Raw genomic sequence first — 24531 nt, 5'->3', positions numbered from 1 at the left:
TTTTTTTTTACCACTTAGGATTTTTGAGACCTGTGATTAAATTCATTACCGATTAATTACCCATTATTTATTTATTATTTTCGTTATTTTTAAGAACTTATTTAATTACAATTCTAGTGAAGAAAGAAAGCAAAATTTAAAAAAATTCTAATAATCATAATTTCATTAGTTTAATCATTTAGTTTAATCATATTGAATAAATAATGAAAAGTGCAGAATTATGAAAAAAATTGGATTAGTATTTTGCATAGAATAAAAATAACCTAATTCAATAATGAAGAAATATGCCCTCACTATTAGCAACGCCTCCTAGAAAAGAAAAGGCCTACGCACTGGTTACCATAAGCGAGAAATCCTACCCTTTAGTAGTTTGAACGTAGTGACATTTTTCATATTTTTCCCTCCCTGCGCAGTTTAATAGCCCGTACGTAGTGACAAATTTCGTATTTCTCCTCACTGCGCAGTTTATGTTTGTTACGTCGGACTGCTAAATTTATTCGTGCAGAGGCCTTCTTTTTTCGAGGAAGTGTGGCCATTAGTCGTACTCATAGATTTTTTTGGTTCTTTTTCGTCCTTGTTTCGATGAAAACCTAATTTTAGCTCATGTATATTCAATTTATACATACTCTAAAATCAAATGACAAGAGCTATTTGCCTCCCCAGACCTGTAAATTTAACTCTGATATTGACATAATAATATCAATAAAACGGTAAGATAAAAAATAAAAAAATTATTGATTCATTTTCTTTTATAACCGTCGTTGAACAGCTGACCCAAATTGTTTGGTTTATGACTACTGATATTCAACTATGTATCCTGGTAATTTTGAACCCAATACCGAAGAAGACAAGGAAACTCCTGGATTAAATATTGGGAGAAATTTGTCTTCGTGGAGAACTTTTTGATGGAACTAACCCGCATTTCCGTTACATGAAGAGAAAAACCACAAAAATCTCAAACGGTAAGCCTGACGGCAAGAGGACTCTAACCCGTGATCCGTCCAAAGAATATAGAGGATACGTGATATGACGTGAGATATCACTGAGGATATTTCACGTCAGCACTGTGATCGATGCAAGCCGTGTGCGGAATTCGAACATCGCTGGGATTCGAACTCGGTTTCCCTCATTGGAAGGCGTACGCTCTACCTCCTCAGCCATCGCGGTTCTTATTCATTCATTAAATAGTTTCAAAAAAATTACACAAGATTTCGATCTATAAATATTTTCATATATTTATAAATTGATTTATTAATTATCAGGGTTCCGCCGAAAGATGATCGATCATTTAGGGTTTTCCATATCCGAAAAAAATTGGGAATTACTGCCTTAGTTTAAAAATAATAAATTAAGCAATGGCTTACCGTTCTTTCCATAGTTTCAGTGTAAGGTGGAGGACTTTCGAATTTCAGAAGTGTTTGCTGTTGGGCTGTTGTGTTCTCTAGACTGTTCTCTAAATCTTCAGGAGCAGATGAGAGTAGTGAGGGAACTGATTGGGAACAACGGATGAATGATGAGCGAGCAGGCGGCGATAAGGGTACCACAACGACATCCTCGCAACTGCGTTCACCACATGAATCATCATTGTTGTTCATATTGTCAATGGTTGAGCATCGAGATGTAGGAATAGGCTGTGCCTCTGGTCGATTAGGTGCCTTTTTACGGCATTTACCTTCGTGGAAAAAATTCCTGTTCGAGAAATAATGCGTTAGAACAGATAAGATTATATTGTTTTACACCAAATATGACAAAAATTCGAATTATGTTATTTTAAAATGAAAAATTTGAAAACACTAAAATCTCCAGGTTCACGAAGGTGTTATGCTGCGGCTGCTGGTCTATATCATTAATTTATTTAGGAAATGTTTTACATAAATAATGCGTTTTGCTAAATGTGTTTTGCTAATAGCTTTGTGGGAAGAGGAGTTATCGACTCAACCTTCGAGTTAGCATGTCGTCTTATATGCTAGTGAATTGATGTTCAGTAATTGTAGTGGTAGTTACGCCACAATACTCCCCCACCAGAAGTTTATCTGGGATACAATTATATGAACGGATACCACTAGTTGCAGTATCTGCGAAAAGCCAGGAAAGCTGTAATAAGTTCACATGATTTTGAGAGCTTGTGGTGAGAGCTGTATTAAGACCACGGTTGCGTGTGTGGCCCCTCCTGCTTTGCTGTTAGCAGTCGTGTGTGTAAATGAGACTGAGAAGCTACAGCGAGAGGAGGACGATAACGCAGTCAAAAATAGCTGTATTAAATTCTCTTGATTTTAAACGCTTGTGATGAGAGCTGCATTAAGACCATGGTTGTGTGTGTGGTCCCTCCTGTTTTGCTATTAGCAGTTGAGTGTATGCAGGCATCCGCTGTATGTAAATGAGACTGGGAAGCAACAGCGCGAAGAGGACAATAACGCAGTCACAAATAGCTAGTCAACTGTTCAATGTGGACAATCCATCGTAGAAGGCGAGATCGTATCACGTCCGGGTCACCAATGTGGGGAAGGGTCTTTCGTCAGTATTAAACTTCCTATATCAAAAGGTACCCCAAGATTGAATCGAGTTTTCATGTCTTATATACTATTGAATTGATATTTTAGAATTGTAGTGGTAGATCGATTTATTTTCGATTCGATTGTTTCGATTTATTTTCAATTCTTTAAGATTCCATTGAATAAATCTAGAATATATAGAAACGTCAGAATGCTAGAATATGTTTAGATTGTACTTTTATTATACTAAGTTATTTTATTGGCTTGAATAGTTATGATATAAAAATTCCTAATCCATCTCTAACAGGCATCCTAGATTTAATTCGCGAATAATGTAGTCTTTAAAATTAATAATGAAATTTTTGTTAAAACACACGACAGGGTTCGAAATGTCTCAAATTTTTAATATGCCCTAACCGGATATATTAATTTATAAAGATACATGCCAGATTGAGCTTTTTCATGCCCGAACATCTATATTGATAACATTTAAATGAAAACATATTAATGTTTTCATTATTAATCAGTCAAAAATAATGAAATTAACAACATTAGCAATTTATGTTGAAACACACACACAACAAGGTTCGAAATGATTCTACGACGTCTTAACAACATTATATCTTCATTAATGCATATAACTATAAATAAAAATAGTAAATGTTATTATCAGGAAAAAAAAATTCAGTACTTTTAACAAGAAAGTGTCTAACATTGCAGGAGTAAATGCACAGCATTATCATTAACAAAGATGTATTATTATAGAAATTATTGCGGACTATCAGCAAGGCTTAGGCTCTTCATAATATAACGACATTGTAAACTTTTTTATTGATTAATTAATTAATTAAACATTTACACTATATGCAGCGATTAATTTAAAATTAGCGTGTCTGGGGTATAAAAAAAGAGTAAGCTTACTTTATTAATAAATTCTCATGTAATTAAATTCAATAATATTTCGGCCTCGTCAAATCTAATCGATTTTTTTTCTCTATTTTTAAGTTCCCATCCGACATCTATCGTTAAAATATGAGGGATGCTTTATCAGTTTTTTACGGTATTTTTGATTAAATTCAAATTTGCATGTCGTGCATTTCAGTGTAAAAAAATGCATGCTCTATCGGAATTAATAAATGCCCATGTCGGAAATATAATTTTCGAACTCTAAAACACGCATACATAAAAGCACATTGTATTAAAAAATGTTTCGATACAGTAAAATTTCGACAGCTCTGTACTATTTACTGCAACTTCTGCAGCAGTTGAAATTTCGGAGAGAAAAAATCAATGCATTATTTCATTCATACTCTATGATTAATTTTCCAATATATATATATATATATATATATATATATATATATATATATATATATATATATATATATATATATATATATACATAATTTTATAAAAAAATTCAAAGCAATAATTTTTTAAGTCTATTGTTTAGTTAAAATGATCAGATTAGATTAAATATAACAATTTTATGGAAATGTAGTGAAATTGACCCAAATGGTAAAGCTGAGCCTGTTTATTAATAAATAATAAAATTGTTTTTATAAGTAATGAATTAATTGATACTTACAAGAGACACCAGCACAATAAGGGAGCTATCACAAAGCCTAATAGGAACAGCAGATGTTTTAATCTAAATTCTCTAACTTCTTCTTGCACTTTTTCTAATAAAAATTTTTAAAAAAAATAAATGAATTAATTAATAAAATTAAGGAGAAAGAAAATTTTCACAAATATTTTTAAGAATTTTAATTCAAATGTTGATAGACGTTAAAAGTTTTAACTGATCATGAATTGATTAATTTGAAATATTATTGCAAAATTCAATTCTTTTTCGAGTTCTTTGATAAATACTGAGGCAAACAGAGATGGCCTCTATTCTGACAGATTGAAAAATAAGACTGGTCATTTAAATATGTAATAAAAGAGAGAGTTTGGAACCATTAGTTAAAATTGTTTGCAAAACGGATATAGTGAACCGAAATTTCGGTCCCTTGAAGGTTCACTATAGCGGGATTTGTCTGTATATATATATATATACCCCGTGGCAGAATATCAGCGACACGGCGACATTGTCGCAGAACGTTACAGAGTTCTTGCAGAAAAAATTTTCTTTTGAAAAGCAAAAAAAATTCTGTTTTCCGTTCTACAAAAATTTACACATTTGAATCATGCATTTAGATCATTGTTTCTCAACGGGGGCGATACCGCCCCCTTGGGGGCGGTGGGAGTATGATTAGGGGCGATGAACTTGTTTTGGGCGCCAGGGGGGCGTTGGGTATATTTTGGGCAGTAGGGGGGCGATGAGCATGTTTTGTCATTCTAATTTAATTTTGAAACTTACAAGTAAAATTATTAAATTAAGAATTATTTAATAAATAAAATTAATATAAAAGAAAATGAATTAAATTAACATAGCAAATTAAGATTATCCGATGCACCATTTGTACCACCAATAAAACCAGCTTATATGACACCTATTCTCTGATCCGAACCAACAGAGAGCATCGCATGAGGTTTTGAATCTGATTCATTCAAGCTATTTCGCGAATCACTCTGACTCATTCAAGACATTTGGCGGACATTAAAGTGCATACGCTTTCAGTATGAATGTTTGATTTGACCCGTGTTTATGACTTTTTTCGTTAGCTTCCTTACGGTTTTTTCCCCCTCCGTTTCGATTCGATCTCATTGCTTATTTGGCCAGGTATGTGCGTGAATTAGTTCTTTACCATAAATTATTTATTAATTTGGAGAAATAGTTCAATTTCTTTCATCATTAGTATTTTGCTGGCACCAACAATGTTAGTTAACAAAAAGAAATGTCATCAATAACGTACCACGTACTTGAAGTTTGGATTTTTTCAATCGCTGTTGAACTCTCAACTGCCCATGTGTTTACTTGGGCAGTTGAGTTTAAACTAACAAAGTTTTGCCTAATGAGACAATGAAATCTTCCCGTCAGCAGGAGCATTTGCAAAAAACTTATTCTGACAAACAAAATAAAATTTTGCCATTTTTCACGAACATCAAAGACAAGTTTCTGAAGGCACCTTCAGTCTCAGGGTTACTAGCAACCTCATCACAAAAATGGTTTGATATCTTTTAATAATATATCCAAATTTATTGCTAAATCTGGGAAGGCTCATACCATCGAAGCAGAGTTGATACTAACGGTTGTCAAGGAAGTTTTAGGAACAGTTTTACACCATCCAACAGCATCCTAGTGTAATCAAATATCCCATTAAGCAACGATACAGTGCGGCGACGAAATGATGAGATGGCTGAAGACGATGAAGTTTCCTTATGCAAACTTTTGATATCCAGCGAATTTTCCCTTCAAGTTGATGAATCAACCTTGCCATGTAATGCAGGCTTTACTGTGAGCGTAGGTCCGGTTTGTAAAGGTAGAAAAAAATCATTCAAGATATGCTTTTTGCAAGAAACTTGATAGTAGATACCTAAGGTAAATCTATTTTTGATACTGTCAAAGATTATTTTACAGAGAAAAACATTCCTCCTGCAAATATTATGTCGATTGCCACTGATGGAGCTAATGCAATGTTGGGTCGACATCATGTGTTTATAGCCCTTTTGAAAAGGGAAATACCAGATATTTTAGCTGTTTAGTGCGTGATTCACAGACATCATTTAGGAGAAAAAAAACCTCAACGACCGTTTGCATCAGTCATATCTGCTGTGAACAAAATTCACAGTAATGCTCTCAACAATTGATTATTCAGAGCGTTTGGTATGATGAAGAATTCAATCGCTTGCAACTACACACCGAGATTCTCTAACTTTCCGAAGACGCCTGTCTCAATAGGTTTTGGAATCCTTTCGACTCTGTGCTTGAATTCCTCGAAAACAGAGACGTAGCTCTGAGAGACAGATTGCTAGAATTTAAGGAAGACTTTGGAGGATTTATTTGTAAAATTTAATGCCATTAATTTACAACTTCAAGGCGATGAGCTCAATTTGATCCCTACAGAATCTACACTTTCTAAAAAAACTAATTTTGTGGAAGCAGAATTTTGGGTTGAATGAGTTCAGCCAAGCAGGCGAAATGATGCAAAAGAATATGATGCTGATGCTGCAAATGATGCTGATGGTGCAAAAGAATATTGTGAACACTTTGACTCCTTGCACATGGACTATTCTGACCGTTTTAAAGCTGTTTTGTTCCATGGAAGTCCCTCAATGGGTTATTGGGCTGCGAACCCTTTTGTGAATCTTGAAACAGCAGAGGTTCAGATTTATGAGGAATTAGTTGAACTTGCAACTAAGGAAACTTTCAAATGGTGATCGTCTCACAGAATTATGACTTCAAGGTAACATAATGTCGCCCTTAACCTGAACTATCGTTAAACATTTTTTAAATGCCTTCCCTTCCTCCTACCTTGTCGAACGTGGATTCAGCCTCACTAAAAGTATTGAAACGAACGTTAGAAACTGGCTCTGAACCATTGAGTACAATCATCCCACTGACATAGTTATTTAAATGTTTCATTGATACTACTTTTTAGTGTAAAAAGTTATTTTGGGTGTTTTTTTAATCATTTAATTAAGAATAAATGATTCTTTTTAAGCATAGGTTTCTTTGTATTTTTTTTTTTCATTAAACGTATTTATTTTAATTACAACAAAAAGATTGTAATTATTAGCCGTGAGAAAAGTATCGAGTTAATGTACACATTATTTTTTTAAAAAACCAAACAAATTTAAGCTCTCTGAAAAAATTGCTTAAAAAATAATCGCTTAATTAATTCGCTTAAAATTTGCTTAATGTTGTCTCTTATAATTCAGCACACCTCCCTCCACCCCCTCTAAATAACTGGATTTTCACAAAGGGGGGCGTTGAAATATTTTTCGCTCCTTAAGGGGGCGGCAACGTTAAAAAGGTTGAGAATCTATGATTTAGATAATCACTTTTTGACACGCTCAATTTACGCCGATAGTATCGGAAATCGATGTAATTTTTCGATTGTATTTTCGGCAGTTATTGATATTGATTTTCACACGTATTTTAAATATCCCGATATATTTCAAACAATATGGAAAATTCAAATCGTGCATTTGAGTACTTTTCACGGCTATAATTCTATCGAATTTTTGACTGTTATTGTTACTGATTTCTCCATAGTTTTTAAATCCGATTTTTTATATGATATTAGTTGTTACACCAACCTAATCTGGAAACACGTTTAAGGAGTCCGATTCGCGTGATTTCGTCGTCGATCTTTTTTTTCAGCTAAGGGGACCATGTGGATTTCATGATTGTTAATTACTTTTTTTATTGTGATGATTACTTATAATTTGGAAAAGCGCACAAATAATTTGTGCGTTTTTCACCCAACAAAATGCGAGAATATCATCCTTAATATTAAAATAAAAGATTATTACTTATTCAATTTAAAAAAGTTATATAGTCTTTCTTGTAAACTCAGCGTGTTTGATACTTTCAATTAGTAACATACATGTTTGTTTTAATTAAAAGCATCTTGCAGAAAGATATTTGTGCTGGAGAGATTAGTCGCAGATAGTTCGAAAAAAATCTGCTACAGGTTATATATATATATATATATATATATATATATATATATATATATATATATATATATATATATATATATATATATATATATATATATATATATATATATATATATATATATATATATATATATATATATAAACTGCTGTTTGTAGAAAATGCAACACCATGAAAGAATCATCAGAATCAAATGAAATTTAATGCAGAAACGACTTGTACTGATACAAATAAATGATGAAATTTTCAAAACAAAAGAAACAAATTAAGCGTCCGAAATCAGTATTTGGTGCAGCCACCACGCGCTGCAATAAGTGCTGCTATACGACGTGGCATGGAGTCAAACAGATGTTGAATATCTGCTTGAGGAAGAGAATTCCATATCGCTTGTATGCGCAACCAAAGTTCGTCTTTGGAAACTGCAGGACGCGGATCACGAGTGAGACGCCGACCAACCATATCCCACACGTGCTCAATAGGCGACATATCCGGCGAATAAGCAGGCCAAGGAAGAAGTTGCATGCGTTGTGCTGAACAGAAGTCTCTAACAGTCCGCGCAACATGAGGGCGTGCATTATCCAGCTGAAAGATAGCTCCAGGGATGCCTTGAAGGAAAGGAACGACTTCGGGCTGTAGCACTTCACGGACGTATCTGTTGCTATTGAGATTACCCTCAATTCGTATCAAATTGGATCGTCCATGATACGAAATCGCACCCCAGACCATAACTCCGGGTGTTCGACCACTATGTCGTTCAATAATACACTCAGGAAGGCAGCGTTGACCGGCATAACGTCTAACACGAACACGGCCATGGGTCCACAAATTGAAGCGTGATTCATCTGAAAAGACAACTTGGTGCCAATCAGCTCGCCAGTCTCTGTGCTCAAGAGCCCACTGCCGACGCAGCCGTCGATGATCCGCCGTGAGGGGAATCCTGTATAATGGCACCCTTGCACGCAATCCACGGCGCAGCAGACGACGACGAATTGACGAAGCCGACAATTGTACACCTGTAGCAGTAGACCAATGTGCTGCCAGCTGCCTGGAGGAAGCTGTGCGATCATTCACCGCCATGCGGAGCAGGTGTCGATCATCGCGCTCTGACGTCACCTTCTGTCGTCCAGTGCCTGTTTTTCGAGTTGTTCGGTGCTCGTCGGTCCACTGCTTCCAAACTCGCATCACTGTGGAACAGTTCCGCTGCATACGAGCTGCTATTGCGCGATAGGAAAATCCTCCTTCTCGAAGGCCGATTATCCTCCCTCGTTCAAACTCCGTAAGTTGCTTGAATTTCTTATTCTTCCGTCGTGGAGGCATACTCAGGTCTCACTAAACGTTTGCCACTAACAAATAATCATAGACTATTTTCAACGTCCCGCTACAGCACTTTATTTATACGCTTTCAGCATCAATTCAGAGGGCGCTGCGCGCGCCACGCACGCGCGATGGCTCTGAAACTTTATTAATTTGCATAATATCCTATAATTGACATTTGCTGCGAATTTCATTTGATTCTGATGATTCCTTCATGGTGTTGCATTTTCTACAAACAGCAGTTTATATATATATATATATATATATATATATATATATATATATATATATATATATATATATATATATATATATATATATATATATATATATATATATATATATATATATATATATATATATATATATATATATATATATATATATATATATATATATATATATACAGAGAGAGAGAAATAGGCGAAAAAAATTTTCTATCGGCGAATGATTTTTTCGCCTCGAAGGAGAAACATATATTTAACTCGATCCTCAAAATTAAGTTAAAATGAATTTTCTAAACAAATCAGCATTTTTTATTCGATTACAGATAGATCGTTCGATGTGCCGCATAACTAATTAGAATTCGGTCCAAATAATATAAGCCTGAAACAAACTACCGTAAAAAAGTTTTCTATGGAAAAAAAAAATTAATCATAAGAAATTGTTAAGATTGGTATTTGGCGAAGACTTTTGAAAATTGGCGAATACGAAAAATGGAAATTATATTTATAATAATTTTATTTACTTATATATTTTGCATACATAATCTAGAGACTTATTAAACACTTTTGCTTGATTTATCGTTTTGGCACACAGTACGTTATAGAATTAAATGAAAAAGGTTTTACAAATATTTTAACAAATGACAGACAAATTTATATCAATTATTTGAATTCAGTTCGAATGGGTCAGTTGCATGCGATGGTTAAGACACTGAGCCGTTGTTGTGATGTCGTGGTTTTTTTCTACCCAGTAGCATTTTTCAAAGCGAGCCCAGTTACAAACCGATGGATATACCATCTTGTCTGCAAAGTAAAAGGCGATCGGTGTGCAATGCTGACCTCATTGCAACCATCATGCCGTTGGTACCGAAAATTGTTGGTCCCGACATCCACGCTCCCCTTTGCACAACAGCTATTGCGAGAATGCGTTTATTTAAATGCAAGTTATAGAAAATTAATCTAATGCATAACAAAAAATTTTATTGTCACATACATCTCTAAGAGATAATTTTATTAAAAAATGACTGAATACTTTATAGTAACGTTGATTTAGAATGCAATCATTGTAAGAGTTGTTCATTTTCACTTGTACTCAATCTTAAATTATTCTAAAGATTTTTGAATGAATAAAAAACTGGCAAACCAACAACTATCGTTTTGTTTAAGCTCACAGTTATAAATCGATATTACAAAAAAAAAATTGCATTATAATTTATAATATATATTTATATATATATTTGAAGCTGTCTGTTGGGTTCTTTATAACGATTCGAAAATTCATACAATGATTTTTCACTGCATGAATTTCTCGAATACTTCTAAATACCTCATAAAATATTTGAACTATTTCGCCGAATTTGCGCATTTTATGGAAACATGTGCAGCTTAGAGCTCGCAACGATGATTAAAAATAAATTAGATCGCGTCATTATCTCCACCAAAACGTTTGAGGTCATTTAAAAAAAAAAAAATCAGTCATAAATTTTTCATCCCTAATCTAGAGCTAAGAAGAGAGATAACGGATGTTTACCTCAGATGAATAGGACAGTTTCTCAAGAGAAAGATAAGGAGGAAATTGTGTATAAGTATCAATTCTGTTTAGCTCGAATATGCACATTTACTGGCATTAAAGAATAATAAAGAATTTCGAATACCTAAAAGAAGACAAAAAGCGCAAAATATACCTATAATTAGTTGCTGTAAATTGGGCAAAAATAATCCACTACACGAAAAATAAATTTCAACTATAGGAAACATTTTGCTCATAACAAGTAATAATTATTTCCCTATTTTTAAACTTAAAGCTGGAGACATGTTGGCTCAGCGGATAGAGCTATTGCCTCCCAATGAGGTGAACTGGGTTCAAATCCCGACAATGGCTGTTGGGTTCGAATTCCACACCCTGCTCGCACCAATCACACTGCTAACTTAAAATATCCCAAGCGGTAGATGGATCATGATTAAGAGTCCTCTTGCCGTGAGGCTAACTATGGGTGATTTTCGTGGTTTTCCTCTCCGTGTAACGCAAATGCAGTCAAGTTTAACTTTTCCAAAAGTAAAGTTTAAAGAGCGCTTTCTATGCTTATTCAGAAAGTGGCGCAAAACATCAATATCGCGAAAAGCCATCACAGTTTTCTTAAAAAAACGCTTGATGTTTAATTTTTTAATATTTAAAAAATGGGGCATTATCTGGGCTCATAAAAATTTGAAAAAATTGAGAATAAGGCAACGATTTCGATAATTTTTATCCAAGTGGAAAAATGTCGCCAATTTGGCGACTTTTTAAAAAAATTTAATAACTTCCAAAACATTTAAGTTCTTTGTCCGTTCTAAAGCCCAAATAAATTTTCTCGGCAAGATGGTATTTATAGTTTAAAATTATAACTTTGCTTACAGCATAAAGCGCTTAAACTGTAGCTTTTATTTATTTTCCTTGGCGAAAGTACTTCGAAAAACCATATTAAAAGTTAGGGAGTTCTGTCCTTCTTATAAACGAAAAATATTCTTAAGGTACAAACAAGACATTTGCGGACCCAATGATTAAAATACATCGGACAGTTGTATGCTCTACACATGGCTGTTGTATTCTTGTGTTTTCACCATCTGTGTACAAAACTAAAAATTTAGAGTAAACGGTAAAAGTTATTATTTACCAACAGAACTTCCGTCTGCGTTTTGTGAGTTGTATATTTCTTTGGTATGTATTATAGCTCTCACTCTTTTCCAGCGGTCGTCTAATATTTCGTTCGGAAACCAAATGTCGAGACAGTTGCACTGAAGAATGATCATGCACACAGGTCTGTCTGGATCTGGGTTGAAGCAATCTTCATGAGCATTGCAAATTACGTGCGCAGCACTTCCTGTGAAAGAAATTTCAATGATTAATTCTTTCAACATATTTAAAGCTATAAACCGAAACAATCAACTAATTACTGGATATTGTTTTTTAACTACCACTATATATATAAAATGCCAATTCACTAGTATATAAGACGTGTTATTCATTCTTCGATAAAAGTGTATCGTTGAAATTAAGGAGAAACCACAAAAGAATTAGCTTTATAAATAATATTAAAGAATTTCCTTTACTAGCATCCTCATCTCATGTTTGTCAGACAGTCCTTCCAATGAGGAAAAACAGGTTCGAATCGCAAAGGTAGCCAGTTGGTATTTATTCTGCTCCCGGCTAGTACTGACCACAATGCTGACATAAAATATGTTCATTGGTTAACCATGGAGAATTTCCTTGATTTTCTTTGCAATGTAACGAAATGCGAGTTAGTTCTAATTAACAAAATCCTCCATGAAGGCTAGTTCACACTAATTCTTGATCCAGGAGTTCCCTTATCTTCGGGGTTGGGTTCAAAATAACAAGGCTACGGAGTTAAAAAATAGACAGGCGTAAACTCTGAATTCGGTCTTCTACTCAACGCCGGTTTTACTTTATTTTATAACCGTTGTTGAACAGCAGACCCAAATTTGAGTTTACGTCTACCAATGTTCAACTCTTTAGCCTTGTAAATTTTAGCCCAACCCAGAGACAAGGGAAGTCCTGGACCAAGTATTCGCCTTCGTAGGGAACTTCTTGGTGGAACTAGTCCGCATTTGAGTTACATGAAGAGGAAAACCACGAAAACTCTTTAAAGTCTGTAGCAAGAGAATTCTATTCCATGATCCGTCTGATACTAAGGATATTTTTTCTGTCAGCACTGTGCGAGCGGGGTGCAGAATTTGCATCGCCCAGCCATCGGTTAACCTCATTGGGAGACGAGTGCTCTATCCCCTGAGCCACCACGGAACAACGCCGGTTATAAAGTAAAATACATATTCAGGGTCGTGATTATTTAACACCTTGTATACTTACTGGTATGTTTTCAGATATTTAAATGCTTTCAACTTCTGATTAAAAAGAGAATATTGTTACCGCCATAAGCTGGAAAGCCGTAAAAATGCATATCATTTATGCCGATAAAGTGCTTTAAAGGTCTCCGTAACATGTAAATTCAGAAATTTGCATCTCATTTTATCAACTAATTTCTAGTCTTTTTGATTGTAGTCACTTAATTCTTTAAATTCCGAAAAGCAAATAAATTACAAAATGTTCCCTAGTTGTAATAAAACTTTAAACCTTTTGATTCGTTGCATTATATTTTTTAAAGTGATTTATGATTGTAATGTGTTGATTTTTTGGCTGTAGTAACTTGAATTTCCGGATAGCGAAAAACAAATAAGATTATGTTAATTTATGTTTACCGAAACGTTGATGCTGTTCCAGCAAGGATTCAAATATCTAGGTAGTTCGCAGATTACCTAGATAATTTTAAGAAATGAAACAATTTGTTGGTACTTAAACGAATCACTAGGATTAATCTGAACACTTTATAGACTGATATTAATAACTGATTTACTAACTTATCTGATAAGACTCCTCTGTAAGGTAGATAAACAAAAATCTATGACTAAAATATGTTTCTTCAGACATTTACTTTTTATATCCAGCCATTGCTCGTCTTACTTTATAAGTACAAATGATTAAAGAATTTAGTTGAACATATTATTTAAAACAGCTTATAAGACTGTTTATTTGAACAAGCTTTTCACATCATATTTTCTTCTATTTAAGCAATTGTCTGAATAAATAAACGTTGAACTGAAACATGTTTTGGGACTGGAAAAATTGAGTATACTTTCACTTAACATGCTGTTCCACTACGGTTTTTCATAGGTTAACGTACTAAAAACTAAACAACACGTTCCATTTAAAAAAATAATACTAAATAAACGGTGTAACTGAAAAAGAAAAAGAAATAAACATGCAGTTTTAGCACATTCCTGATTTATTCCAATTTTTGTGACTAGATAACTTTTCATTCGGAGTATAACATTCGTTTCACAGTTGTGTTCTTATTAAATGTTGACAATTGTTACAAAAGGAAAGCATTGTCTTTAGAGCTTTTTTTTTTTTAAAAAAAAGGAGGAAAAAACTACTTGTTTTATAAAGAACACATAAATAATAAGTTTACAAAATTGAAATTTTAAATTAGATTTAGGTATCACACTTAGATATCATTTTAGACCACATTTAGATATCATTTTCAGCATATTTAGATATCACATTAGCACGTTTCAATGGATAACTATTTTTCTTTCTCTCACCTTTCCGGTTAATACAAAATAAAAATCATATCGTTGACTTATTACGTTTAAAATCCTGAGTATTTACTCTTTTATATACTCTACAAAGTTCCTTAAGTCACTTATGAATCTGAAGTTCCTATATGATATATGAATAGAATGTTTCATACTGATTGTATACCATATATTTAACTAACGTTTTGAATTTCGCATTTTGTTTGTTTTATATATTGTAGAAAATTTTCGGCTTTTTATGAACAAAATGCATAAAAATGTACATATAAGGCTTAAATAACTAGGAAGTGGAATATATTGTTGTTGTTTCCTATGAGTTTCCCGATGTCTGCGTGAATTAATATCTAAGAAAAATATTTATTTATTTTCAAATGGCGGGCACCTAAGTCTATTTCCCATTGGCCTCAGAAATGACAAAATTTCTACTCTGGTATCGTTACCCAGTGGGCACCAGTGGCTAAGCCACAGAGGCGGAGTAGCGTCGCCCACGTCATACAACCACAAACCCGTTCATAGGGCGGGTTACATTCACACAGTCACACGGAAGAAAGGACATAGAACAGAGAGGGAGAGAGAAAGTTACATCCATGCCTACAGTGGGATTAGAACCCACAACCACTGGCCCCGTAGTCGAGCACAGTAACCACTGATCGGTATTTACGAAAAATACGGATAAAAAAAAAATTATGCAACTGTAACAAAAGATTTTACGATACGATATTTTGTTAATAGAGCGGAAAAAAATATCGTATGATATTATAACTACTTTCATATTAACTAGGGACAGAGATTCTTCAGCCTCTAACTGAACAGAATCTTGCCGAACAGAATCTCATTCGAACGAAATCCTGTTGAATACAGAACTGCACAGAAATTGGATAGAGGCAGCCTCATACGATTGTATATTGTTTTGGCGAGAACACTTCCATGTTTCATCCTCTTCCAGATACGATACGGTAGTTCTTCGAGCGATATTTTGAATTAGAATCCAAAAACTCATTGGCATAGCATTATGGAGAATTTTTAAATTGCTGATAGTTTATCGTGCGCAAAGATAATAAAATGTGCACACTTAAAAGAGACTAAACAAATTTAAATCTTACCGTTAATTTTAGCTTCACATCGGAATACGCTTTGGAGTTGACTAGAAGGATTATTGAGCCAGCAAACACAAGCATCGGTATCTGTGTCTCTCAGGCAGATAGATTCTGATTTCAGTTGAATACCTTGCGGTAGAGGTGGACAGGCACCGGAACACAAATATTTTGATCTTTCACATTCTGTTATGGACCCCACTGAAAATAAATACAATGTTAACACTCCATTTAAAATACATTTCAATAACTATATAATAACAAGGTGTTCCATAATCACTGAGCTGAATATGTATTTTGTTCTATAACCGGTGTTGAACAGATGACCCAATTCTGAGTTTACGACTGTCATTCCTCAAATCCTTAGCCTTATAATTAATTGAACCCAGCCCAGAAGACAAGGAACTCACTCCTGAATCAAGCATTGGGACGAACTAAGCTTCATGGAACTAACTCGCATTTGCGTTACGTGGAGAGGAAAACCCCGAAATCCTTCCACGGTTGGACTGGCGGCAAGGGGACTCTAACCCATGATCTGCCTACCACTGAGGATGCTTTACGACAGCACTGTGATCGGTGCTAGCCGGGAGTAGAATACGTATCAGGAAGCCACCTCTACGATTCTAACTTGGCTCATCTCATTTAGGAGATGAACTCTCAAACCCCTGAAGGAATTTTTGTCAAAAATAAAGTTTAAAAAGTGTATTTATTTAAAGGCGAAAATTGTTAATTTGGAAGAGTCTCTAACTGCCGCCAATGGCAACCTAACAGGTTTTGGTATTTTTAATCTTATCCCGCTTTCCTCGGTAATGAACCGACAAGTTTTGTTAAACCTTTTCACAGCTTTAAACTAGCATCCGATACTACCCTAGAAGACAAATAATTTGAGCTTACATTGGACCAATATTCATTAATCTTGACTCAATAAGAGTTCAAAGTACCGTTCCCAGTATTGGTCTAGCAGTGCATGTTCTCATCGGAACCATATTAAGGTAATTTTTAGCCCAGATGAGGCCAAGGTAAAATTGTTGCTAGGGTTATTATAATATACAACGACAGCACGATTTTTTTTTATTTGTCTGTGTAAAAATATAAATGGTTTTATTCTGAAATAGATAATTTAATTGCAAGTTAAATTTTAAGGAAGGTTAAAATTTGAATTAACTAACATTTTGGACAATTTTAAAGCAAATAAATATCTTATAATTAAAGTCTTTGTGGATTTTGCTTTATGACTAAGAGATGAAGAAACACACTATAGGATCATCGTGCAACGTATACAAAAAATGCTAAAAATTGAAACTCATCATTTTTAATGAAATAATTAAATAATAAAGATTAAGTTAAATTGATTGAAATTTTTTATGAGTTATCTTTCTTCTAAATTAAGTATTTCTAAGTAAATGATCGCCTTTTTTTGCAATTATTAGAGGCTCGAACCTGTATACGCAATATACAGTGAATTCGCGATAACTCGAATCTGATAGGACTGACGAAAAACTTCGACATATCGGAAGTTCGACTTACCGTTAGTTTCGGTTTTGGACTTTCAAAATATTGTCGGATTATTTAATTGATGCTTATTAATTACAAATCTTCTAAATGCTTACAATATTTAAGATCATTTTTCTGACAAGCCATTTACGATAAGACTGTTTGAAGCACTTTATGATACCCTGGTCCATCGGCTGCAACTTTGCTGTTGTGTTTGGTGGGAGAAACTGCAAGTTTACTGCTTTCAAATTAGCTAGATCACTATGCGCTGTGCATTTATCCATAAAGAGTATCAGTTTTCTTTTCTTAGCGAAGAATTTCCGATCCAATTTTCTTACATAGTCTAAAAATAATACTGATGTCATCCAAAACTTTTTGTTAGACTTGTAATCCAAAGGATACGTTTTTACATTCTTGAAACATCGGGGATTTCGGTGTTTTCCGATAGCAAGTAAGGGCAATTTCTCTGTCCCAGGCGCATTTCCTTCAACTAGGACAGTCAAACGTTCCTTGCTCATTTTACCCCCTGAGCAGTTTTTATCCTTGAACATCATAGTCTTATTTGGAAGACATTTGAAAAATAAACCCATTTCATCAATATTGAAACATCATTTTAACTGTATCCTTGAAGTAAATTTGGTAACGTTTCATTTAACCACTGTTCACATACTTCAAGAGGGACAGCTTTAGCTTCTCCATGAAGAGTGCGAAAGACATTGTGTGTGTGTTGCAAAGGAAGGGACAAGATATCAGCTCCTGGTTTTTTTTTCTTGCTTCAAAAGATCCAAAAAAAATTGAGTTAAAGGGAGTAAAATTCGAGTAATCGAGAATAATTAACATGAAATTGAAGATAAAAGGGTCGGGACCTCATAAAAAAATCGAGTTATAGTAATATTCGAGTTATCGTACTTCGAGTTATAGCGAATTGACTGTATTACGTTTTAACTCTTATTATGATTATTTTTTAATTCATTTTTGAACTTTCTAGAAATATATTCTAGGAATATTCATTACTAAACACCCTGTGTATATTAACTAAAAATTATTTGAGAAAAATGAAGTTAAAAACATCCACACAATAAGTCACGTAAATGGACATTTCCAAGATAAAGTAAAAATTATATTTTAAAATTGAGGAATAATGTAACATGTAACTTATAATGTTCTATAATAGAAAGTAAAATGATTTCTTGAAATTTCGGACATTATGTTTTAAGAAAATAGTAAAACATACTGTTAATTACGTTATTTGGGACTCGTTATGTAAGAATTTTGAGACGTCGATTTAGAATTGTAAGCTATAATCCATTCAGCATTATAAAGGTGAATTGATTTAATGATAATATCAAGTGAAATAATTCACTGAAAAATAATGTATTGAACTGTAATATACTTGATTTATGTTACCTTAAGTTTTAACATGAAAATTTGCAATCTTGCAAATCACGACTTTTCTAAATCTCACGATCTTAATTTCTACAATATATCAAACCATGTATTTGATTGAAAAAGTTTTTTTTTTAAAAAAATACACACATAAACCAATTTTGAATGAAAATAAATGAAATAAGTTTTTAAACAGTTTCACAGAAAGTAGAATTTATAACAAATATCAAAATTAATTCATGAATAAATTGTCAAGACATTTCCGTAGATGTTCTGTAACACGAACTACAATCGCTAAAGTGAAAAATAGATTCCAAATTTGTAAATTTAGGAAGAAAAAAAAAGAAAGCATGTATATATCTGCCCGGGGGGTGGCTACAAGTTATACCTTTCAAGTTGGTCCTTTTCTGCGATGCTTTTATTTTTTTTAGTTTCTAACTGACCGCTGCCCAGAAGCTGCAAAAACTTGGCGATTGTTCTGCTACAGATCACGAAATGGAAATCATTCCATGGATTTTGTGAAATCGAAATTTAGAAAAGCAGCTGTTTAATCTTTGAAAAGAACTACATATTATAAGCTGTAAACTATAGATCTACGATTGAGATTTGTAAACTATAATTTAGAATATTAAAGTATAATTCTATAATTTAGAACAGTAAAACATAATTCTATAATTTAGAATTGTGCACTATAAATCTATAATTCATAACTGTAAAATGTAATTCGATATTCGAGTTGTAAACTATAATCATACAATTTAGAGTTTCAAAATATAATTCCATAATTAAGGACTGTAAAGTGTAATTCCATAATTTAGAACTGTAAACTACAATTCTATATTTTAGAATTGCTAACTACAATTCTATAATTTAAAGCTGTGAACTATAGTTCTTTAATTTACCATGATTCTATTCTTGAGATGTTTTTCCTCTCATAAACGGTTATCATAAAACTATTTTTGAAATGAAGCCGAAACTTCCCAATGCTATTTTAAATATTCCAAATAATGCTTCAGTTTCTGGCGGTTATGCTAAGTATTTTAATTGGCTGATCTTTAAAATAAATAAATAAGTAAAATATTCATGAAACTAAAAACGTCAAAGACTGTTGAAACTGTGCTTTGCTGTTTATTTCTAACTCCAGCCAATCAAATATCGTTTGCGGTAGCTTATTATCATGATTGGACGACAGTTAAGTGTCCGTTTCCTTTTGTTTATAACTAAACCAAGCCTTCATCCTCTTTTCTGAAAATAACGCAAAAGGTCAAACATAATTTTGATAACAGAAATGCAATACTATAATTTATCTTATAAGATAACGAATAATTGTCTTGTGATCCCAACTTTATTAATGGATTCATTTTTGCGTTTTCTTGGAGAATTGTTAATGTTAAAAGCAATTTTTTCATGCTATTTAGAGAAGCGCAATGGTCTAAAAATCCCAATCACCCGGTCGCTATGTCGCTAAAAAATAAATGTTCTTATAGATTCTAAACTATTTTCTTTTAGACCCAAAAACTTCAAATCGTTCTTCGATGTGTTTCTTTTAATTTATAGTACCTAGTGCCCGAGATTTTGACAGAGCAAAATAACTTTGACTTCAATTTTAACTATTATTAAGAGATGTCCGCTTTTTAGTCAAAGTTCTCTCTGCATTGAATTTTAGGAATAATTTAAAATCTGCCCGGCAGACATTAAATCACACAAATCACGGTAAGTGTGGCACGTATGGTACGTTCAGCATAATAGGCAACAGAAATATTCATCGTCGCCGTCAAGAGATAAGATAGACAGCTCATCTTAATTCTGCATTACTTAGTCATTGCTGCATTACTTTCTCAATGCTGTACTACTTCGTCATACTCTTGAGCATGAGCGGATTGCCCATTAGGCCAGACTGGGCCATGGTCTGGAGCCCTCAATGATTAGGGACCCCCTTAAAAAAATTTTGAAAATAAAATTAAAAAATTAGGAAAAACAATGATTTTTTTTAAAAAAAAATCAATTTCAAATATATATTAATGAAATACGATGATTTTTTTGGTTCTAATTTAACAAAATAAAGTAAAATTTAATTTATAATTATTTATTTTTATTTTAAATATGCTTTCTTATATGAAAAGATATATAATTACTTTTATAATTGAATAAATAAAAAATATACGGGGAAAAAATTTATTTAAGAGCCCCACGTACGCTTAATCCGCTTATATATGAATATATTGTTGTTGTTGTCGTTCATTTACGTCGCACTAGAGCTGCACAATGGGCTATTGGCGACGGTCTGGGAAACATCCCTGAGGATGATCCGAAGACACGCCATCACAATTTTGATCCTCTGCGGAGGGGATGGCACCCCCGCTTCGGTAGCCCGACGACCTGCGAGCGAAGTCATACACTTTACGGTAGAGCAGTTTAACGAGGACCAATACCGCACACCATCGGTCCCTACGCAGGCTGATCCAAGTGGTCACCCACCCGCACACTGACCGCAGCCAGTGATGCTTGACTTCGGTGATCTGCTGGGAACCATGTCTTAACGATCAGTCCACTGCGGGACTTGAATATATATATGATATGATATATAAGCAAATGAAGGGATTTAAAACAAAAATTTATTATTTACTTTTTTATTTTAAAGATTAATTTTGCTAAAAAGCTAACGTGTTAACAAGTTGTTTCAGTGGGAAGGCAAGGAAAGAATGAATATCGACTCGACATGGATTTGGAAAAATAGCATGAATTTAAAAGAAAAAGAAAAAAATTATGTTGGAAAGCTTAATATGTCTTCTCCTCGGTGAGGTTCGACACTTCGGAAATAATCTAGCGCCATTTCGGAATTTATTGCTGGAGGACAAGAATTTTAAGTTGTTCAAATAGTGTCATCTTTATTAAACTAAGTTTGTTTACATATTCTTAAGGGGTGCAGCGACCTACTATTTAAAATGTAAGTATTACTCTGCGTAAAAGAGTTTCTCAAAACACCGGAAAAATGTGGGAAAATAGTTCAGAAACAAATATATTTGGAATTGAAAATCCCATGTGTTCGAAAATGAAACATATTTTTGAGAGAAATGCATGTAGTCTGAAAAATGTGAGAGAGATGTTTGCTGGATTTCGGCAGGATTTGGTTTAGCTGTTGCATTGATACTCAAAAATGAGTATATGCTGTTTCAATTTTGAATACACGAGGTTCAGGTTCGAATCGAAGCTGTGCCTGGTTGATAAGAATTCTGCTCCTGGCACGCATCTACCACAGTGCTGATGTAAATTATACTCAGTGGTAGACGGGTCAGGGGTTAGAATGTCGTTGTCATCGGGCTAACCGTAGGAGGTTTTCCTTTCCATGTAACGCGTATGCAAGTGATCAAATTTACGAGGATTCAGAGTTGAACATTGATAGTTGAAAACTCAAAATTAAGTCGACTGTTCAATACTAGTTACAAAAAAAAAGAAAGAAAAACTTTTTTTCCTTTTAGCACAGCGTGAACATAAACTTTTGAAGTCACCCACCTTATGTTTAGCAGCTCATCATGTCGTATTTTAATTAATACCAAAATATATGCAAATTGCTATTTGCGCTTTAAAAAATAACATTAATACAAATATCTTTCTACGAATATTTTTGTCTTCGAATTTCAATATCTCATGCATGCAATTTTTACCCGCATTGATCAAGGTTAGTTTATTAATCAATCAACACATCTCCGAAGTCAGATATACGTTTAAAGCACGTGAAATGCATTTATGCCGAAACGTGAAAACTAGCTAGCTTATCTCTTGCCGAAATTATTAGAAGAATATCAAGTCAATTATAAAAAATAAATCTAAAGAAGATAACGGTTATTGCAAAAAAAGTTAAATAATGTGGTTTCAAACAGCGCTTTTAATATTATTTATAAATAAATATATAATTCTTTAATTAAAAAGTTAAAGAAAATTTCGTAATTTTTCTCTGAAAAATTGTATTAAGTAACTTATGAAAAAAGTTCAACATGAATATTTTGAAGCTTTAAAAAAAAAAAAAAATTGTACTGCCAAACAATATTTATTGAAAATTACAACGACATTAAAGAGAACCATTACCTACTAGAGTATATTTTATTTCACATACATAATCACATTTTATTAATCAGTGTAGGCTATTATAATGTGTCATTAAATTTTATTTTGTAATACAAAACGAAATTTGTGAAAAACTTCTTACTATTGAGAGCTTTCTTTGGAAATTTACAACAGCCACTTAGGATTAGAAATAATAATAGTAAATTAAAAAAATTCTCCGCCAGTTTCTATCCAAGTTTTCGATTTTTCAAATTTATTCTTTTTTTTCCTTCAGAACTGCATAACAGCGTTTCCCAACTCCTGGTCCACGGACCGGTACCGGTCCGTGGATCAAATGGTACCGGGCCGCCCATTTCATTAAAACTCAATTTAAATTCCTAGGTTTATACCCCAAATTAAAAATAAATCCCAAATTAAAAATAGTTCAATTAAAATTTTATTTATTTTAAAAAAAAGCCACCCGAAGGTAGTGACAAAGAATGTTTAACTCTTTAAAAATTTAAAAAAAACACTGCAATTATTTTCTCGTTCAATTAGTTTTAATTAAAAAAATTCAATCATCATGACTGTAAATATCATAAATAAAACATGAAAGCGCGGCGCAAAATTTACGTTGGAATTAAAGCAGAACTTCGTCTTCTCTCTCGATCGGGACTAATTGATTTAAGAAAGTTAATATGTTAAATCACCTTATATTTATGTTTTGGTGTAACTGTATTTTATTTTGAATGCATGCCTGAATACAATTAAATTAAAATTAATAAATCAAAATAATCTAAAACATAAACAATCAACGCCCTCCCCCCCTAGCGGGCCGCGGTAAAATTATCAAACGTTGACAGGTCCGCTGTGATAAAAAAGTTGGGGAACACTGCTGTATAAGATTCCTTTAAGCTACATGTTCATCAACTTAAAAGGTTTGTTTAACTTGGAAAAATGTAGCTAAGAAAGCAAAGTTTTCCTGCGAAATCATTGGCGGGAAGCGCATGAAGAAGGGAAAAAAAATTTAAGATCCAGTTCAGAAAAATATATACAGGGTGCTTTGTATCGACCATCCTTAATAGAGAGATTTTGAACTCTCAAGTAGCATTCCGCAAGCTCGGTTAGAGAACCAAGATTGTTTTGTAGCAACTGCAATGTTCATATATACGCTTTTATACGTTGGCTCTACATAAACTCGGTCAGAGAACCGAGGTTATTTTGTAGCAACTGCACTGCACATATATTACGTTCTTATATGTTGACTCTACGCAAAATCGGATAGAGAACAGAGTTGTTTTGTAGCAACTGCACTGTGCATACATTAAATATCTGAGTATGTTGTGTTAGAATATAAATTTATAGAATCCAAGAGAAAATTGAAGTTTGAAAACTTATGGCCCACGACTGCGAGGCATAAATAATTATTTCTACTTTTTCTAATGTAATATTTTTTTTTATTGCACTGTTTGTTATTGTTGGTTTGTTATTGCACTGTTTGATTGTTAAGTAGATTACATAATACCATGAATGTTTGACGCAGCAGCCGAATCTCACTCTTTCGTCAGTCAACTCATAAAAGACTAAAAAATAAATTATTTGGATGCCGGTATTAGTGAAACATAAGTCTACAAATATATGATAACATTAAATGTTTAAATTGTGATTCTCATTTTATTAATTAATTAAAACTATTTCCTTAGAATCTAGTTTATTTTGTTTATGCTACTTACGTTTATTTCAGTTAAAGTCTATTTGTTTAA

General features: G+C 33.3%; 1 protein-coding gene across 2 annotated transcripts in view; it reads right to left on the bottom strand.

The window, feature by feature from the left end:
• Positions 1-24531, bottom strand: part of LOC110283246 (uncharacterized) — a 41293-nt gene that overhangs the window by 4870 nt on the left and 11892 nt on the right. For both annotated transcript variants that reach the window (XM_087166286.1, XM_087166285.1), the window contains exons 2-5: positions 15854-16045; positions 12254-12460; positions 4081-4174; positions 1365-1689 (exon numbers count right to left, since the gene is read on the bottom strand). In XM_087166286.1, coding sequence (XP_087022412.1) covers positions 1365-1689; positions 4081-4174; positions 12254-12460; positions 15854-16045 — 818 coding nt within the window. The remainder of the gene's footprint in view (positions 1-1364; positions 1690-4080; positions 4175-12253; positions 12461-15853; positions 16046-24531) is intronic.

This window comes from Parasteatoda tepidariorum, chromosome 6 (genome assembly GCF_982258835.1).
Source record: "Parasteatoda tepidariorum strain Cologne lab strain chromosome 6, Ptep-v5.0, whole genome shotgun sequence".
In the NCBI taxonomy this organism is placed as follows: domain Eukaryota; kingdom Metazoa; phylum Arthropoda; class Arachnida; order Araneae; family Theridiidae; genus Parasteatoda; species Parasteatoda tepidariorum.
The sequence above is the reverse complement of the archived record's forward strand: the minus strand, read 5'-3'. Positions and strand labels throughout refer to the sequence as shown.